We start from the raw sequence: 5,078 nt of genomic DNA, 5'->3' as shown, positions 1-5,078 counted from the left end.
GATGTGAATAACACTCAAGTCATTCAAGTCATCGTGTCTCAAGTCAAGTCCCGAGTCTTTAACTTCCAAGTCAAGTCTCAAGTCTTTTATTTTTTGTCAAGTCAAGTCACAAGTCATCAAAACAGCGACTCGAGTCGACTCGAGTCCAAGTCACAATGACTCGAGTCCCCATCTCTGCGTCATAGTATATCTGCATGTAACTGCACACCTTCAAATTATGAGTAAAGAATGGTGTATGTTTAAAAGGTGGACTCACCTTCGGGGGATAGAAATCACAGTCGTATGTGGTCTCGTATGTTTTACTTGAGTAAGATGAACGGCAGAGAGCATGATGCTTTAAAGGGAAAAAAGAGAGACAATTAAATCAAGTAGGAAAATATATGACAGAAAAATTCAGCATTGCAGTTGCAGTCGTATTGTTACCGAACTTTAACACAACAGACTGCCCAGCTCTGATCCAGGGCGGTCATTCTACTGTACAGACTGCAGTCCTTAAAACTAGCTATGTGATGGAGGATGAACTCTCTTGCTGTGAGGTGACAATGCTAACCACTGCACCACTGTGCTGCCCGAATTTTTTATGTATTAGAATTTTATTAACATCAATAAACTACGTAAAATCAAAGATGACCCAGACCCAAATCCACAGTGAATATACTAACTAAGCCTGATACCTTCTTCCTCTGTGCCACAAAGCTCCATTACAAACATGTCAGTGAGCCGCACTGTTGCACCGGGTGACATGTTCCTTCATTACCATGAACACACACACTGTTGTTTATTTTGACTCACTCTCACAAACACCGTCCTGCTGCCCCAAATACTAGCCACACTAAATATGGATTAATCCACTGTTGAAAATAGTCCCCAACAAATGCACTATTTCCTCCTGTCTGTTTGCTAAAAAGTAAAGTGACCAGCTGTTTTGGAGTGGAGCGGTTTTTCAAAATACAATAATACATATGTGGGCCAGTTTTAGGCAGGAGGCGATGAGATCAGGGGCGTTTGCCACAGTCAGGGTCGGGACATCAGAAAGTATTGAAAATTATGGATTTTTTAATGGGATTTTTTGACAGTAAGGAAAATACGGAATAACACCAGATTTATCCTTTAAAGTTTTGGTTCACCGGTTGAAGACACTCACACAGGAAACGCTAGTGAGACACTGAACCGAGTGAGTAGTTGTTCAAACTTAACCATGATCGTTACATGGTCACAACATTAACCATGTTACAATGTGCTTCAGCTATGATGCTACAGGGTACGTTGTTTGTCAGTATCAGACACCAAGGGGGTGTGACAAAGCGTTGGTATTTCGTGACCTGTGAATGAGAACGAGTTGGTATGAGTTGTACTTACAGCTCTGTCAGGGCAGAGGGGTTTGCACGCATCTTGAAGGATTCTGGAGTCCCTTGGGCAATGAGTCTCCACCACAACAAACTCAGAATAGAAGAACGTGCCCACCGACATGACATACTAAAAGGGGAGGAAAGAGACGATGCAGGGTATAAAAGGATGGCATACAGATGTTCTACTGCAGGATGTTATTTTAAACAGCTTCATATATGGACACATACATTACTGAGCAATACAAACACAAACATTCATTTGGTTATATTTTAGCTGCTTAAATATTCAACCCCTCTGTATGTGATAAAATAAAAAAAGAAGAAATTGTAAAGCCTGAGCCATGCATGCATCTGTGTGTGTGTGTGTGTGTGTGTGTGTGTGTGTGTGTGTGTGTGTGTGTGTGTGTTAAAGAGAGATTCTCTGTACCCCAATTCTTAGCCGTCCCACTTCCTGCAGGATGTATTCGTGCTGGTTGGTGGTGTTTGTGTTGAATTTTTTCACAGCTTGATTAACAGACATGAGACCTTCAGGGCTGGTAAGTTCAATCAGCTTGGGACAGTCGGGGCAGTTCATCATCAACTCATGGTCACTTAATTCTACACACAGAGAGAGTTATTGTTACGAGCGCCTGCTTTTTGATGTTTCCACAGTGTAGTAAATAACAATCCAAACCAAGACAGTTTAGCATTTTAAAGCTTTCTGTCCACTCAGAATCGTTCATCAACATGGTATTACTTAAACTCTACTCAAATACAACAATACAGCAGACAGTCACAACTCACCATATACCAGGACATTTTAAAACTCCTTTGATCAGATATGACAAGGTATGTGTTGCAAACGTTTAAACATCTAACAAAAAAATTGAAGTATGCCTTTAACTTTTTTGTTGGACAGGGGCACGCCAGGGAGGGGATCTCAAAAGACACGAATCTGTGCTATCACCCAAATAAATCCAATATATTTGAGTAAATGTTCTGCTATTGAAGACCACATCTACTGTTTATGCCAAATTCCTACCCTAATTATGTAATGTAACTTAAAAATAGCAACATATTTGACTCTTTTTAATTTGAAGAAGTGAAGTGCGCTCACTCCGGATCATGCGTTGCGACAAAAACACCAGTCCTTCCATTCATTTTAATGTGGGTAGTGCATCTAGGCTGCAGTGGTGGGAGGTGCAGGATAAAATGCTGGGGAAAAAGCAGCAGCTGGCAGCAAAAAGTTGAAAGAATACATTTTTGGAGAGACCCAAATCAACGTCACTTGATGTAAGTAGTAAGCAAGTATTGTCTAGTGTTAAAGGTAATAGCAAGTAAAAGACATAACAAAGTATGTATTAACACATTGTGTGTAATATCCTGATAGGGAGATTGGCTTTCTGTAGTTTGTCTCCACCCCCCACTCCCTCACTAATGGGCCACTGAGGTGACGCTCCCACCGCTGCACAGCCCTGTGGCTGGCTAACACCTGATTTGGTGTGAATCAGGGGCGTATAGACAGTGCAGGTAGTGTGGTTGCACTGGGGCCCTTGTGAATGATTCAGAATGCCACCTCGGAACTTCTCCTTTGTTCAAAGAAGAACTCACATTAAATTAAAAATGGTGCCATTCACCAAAAAAATAATTTTAAATTTTTTTTAAAAAGGGGGCGTCGGTGGCTGAGTGGCTAGAGCAGGCACTTGTACAAAGACCCTGTCCTTGCTGCAGCGGCCTGGGTTTGACTCCGGCTTGCAGCCCTCCACTGTGCGTCATCCCCCCTCTTCCCTTCCTGGGTTTTTGCCAAACTGTCCAGTATCAATGTTCTGTTTGGAAACAGGGTTGGATACATGACAGAGAAGCCCACCTCTATGCGTGTCGCAAGCATACTTGGTGACTTTGGCGTCACTGTTCCTTACAGTCATCGATACGTTACAGTGAGCCCCCACCGCCTACAGAGAAACAGAGACAGAGATGACATTTTCCTGTAAATACCTCACATCTCCATTACAGGAGAGTGAAATCAAAACCACTAAGTCCACCATCTGGCTGTAGATAAATGTAACACAGGGCTGAAGAAGAGGAACTGGATTAGGCAAACATTTGTTCGGCATTTACCCCGGCTGCCTGGTCACGGTACTCGCAGTCCTCAAAGTGTTTGGGGTTGACAGTGTGGCAGACCGTCTCCCCAAGGTTCAAATTCAGCTCAATGTCACAGCCTCCGTCAACCTGGGAACAACAGAGAAAGAGTGTAAATCTCAATTATTGCGGTGTTAAGACATTTTTAATTTCCCTATGCCACCCTCAACAGTATCTTGCTTTGGCAAAACAGGCATCTGTGTGTTTGTTTTTGCAGGTGTTTATGTGTCTGTCTGTCTGTCTGGGGAGAGCTAGTGGAGAGCTGTTGTCAACGCCACCGCGTCACAACTTGCAACCATGTAAGATGCAGTTATGAAACTTTACAGGTGTAAGGCTGGGGAAAGGGCTATTGTCCCCTTTTTACATTGCCTTGTCCAATATTATAAGGCAGATATTATCTTATTACAGATGAATTATAGCAACTGAAAAAAAGGTTACAATAAGAGACTGCAGTACAAAAATGTCACAGATATGTTTAAGGTCATTTTTGTTCATCACAGATCACTGAAAAATTTATTTTTACAGTTGTTTTGTTTATTTGATCACATATTTCAATAATATATTTTATTATATATTATACTATGTATTATTTTATACTATTCTTTATTATATTTATATTATATGATATGTATATATATATAATATATACATATTTATATATAATATTATATTTTATATTCTACGTTTAATTCACACACATATTTTCCCATGAGCTGTAGTTTGAAAAAATGTTTAAAGTCTCCCAACATGGAAATACTCAAAGTTGGACTTATTAGTAGAGGAAATGTGCACAGTTACTGCTCACTTCCGGTTCCCATACCTTTTCCATTTTGTTGCTTAAAATTTCAAGGAGTCTGAACTTGTAGCCGTGATCATGGTGCTCGTCGATGTGATGCGTTGCCAGACGTGCAGCTGCGGCACCACTATCCTCGTTGCATGTCACTGCCTCCAAAGCTGGAGCAGCGCTGTAGAGCTGCACTGCTGAGGCCAGCAGCAGCAGCAGGATGGATAATCCCTCCATAGTGCAGAGGAGAGATACAGCAGACAGCTGCAGCCAGGGACTTTATATAGACATGGACAACAGATTAGAGAGGGAGGGCGGGAGAGAGACCGTCAAACAGGAGGAGAGATAAATAAAATGATAATAAATGCGATGCATCATAGGTGGGGTGAGGACAGACCAACAGAGCTGCCCACGATATAGAACAAACAGAGACTTTAACCAGAACAGAGCAACAGATTTCAAAACATCCTTTGAAACACAGTTTTTATACTGTCAGCCTTTTTCTTTCATGATACAGACAAGTTTAATTACAAGAATTGTTTGCTGCATCACAGCTTCATAATTCATGTTGAACATGCTTTATATAAGTGCACCTTAGTCATTTGGGGCTAGACTAGACAAGACTAAAATCTCAAAAACATTTTTCTTGACATTGTTGCTTTTAATTGCATTTGTATGCCAAATTCTAATGCTGGAAGGAGACTTGCTCAATTTCAGACCTCCTCAGATCCAGACCTCAGGTTGGTTTCTGCCAATGGGACCAAGAGGCAAAGGCACGGTAAACTTTACAATGGCTGCAGAACTGTGTCTTTATTTTAACTGCTGAC

At 41.3% G+C, this 5,078-nt stretch overlaps 1 protein-coding gene across 1 annotated transcript; it reads right to left on the bottom strand.

Annotated features, from left to right (window-relative positions):
• Positions 1 to 91: 91 nt before the first annotated feature.
• ahsg1 (alpha-2-HS-glycoprotein 1) lies at positions 92 to 4,520 on the bottom strand. Its single transcript, XM_050055936.1, has 6 exons — positions 4,288 to 4,520; positions 3,447 to 3,557; positions 3,196 to 3,280; positions 1,777 to 1,946; positions 1,360 to 1,476; positions 92 to 334 (listed from the first exon to the last, which is right to left on the bottom strand). The coding sequence occupies exons 1-6, from the start codon at positions 4,486 to 4,488 to the stop codon at positions 107 to 109; spliced, it is 912 nt and encodes a 303-aa protein (XP_049911893.1). The 5' UTR covers positions 4,489 to 4,520; the 3' UTR covers positions 92 to 106.
• Between the last annotated feature and the right edge of the window lie 558 nt (positions 4,521 to 5,078).

The sequence above is a fragment of the Epinephelus moara genome, chromosome 10, assembly GCF_006386435.1.
Source record: "Epinephelus moara isolate mb chromosome 10, YSFRI_EMoa_1.0, whole genome shotgun sequence".
Taxonomy (NCBI): Eukaryota; Metazoa; Chordata; class Actinopteri; order Perciformes; family Serranidae; genus Epinephelus; species Epinephelus moara.
Note: the sequence above shows the minus strand (reverse complement) of the source record. Positions and strands in the feature narration are given on the sequence as shown.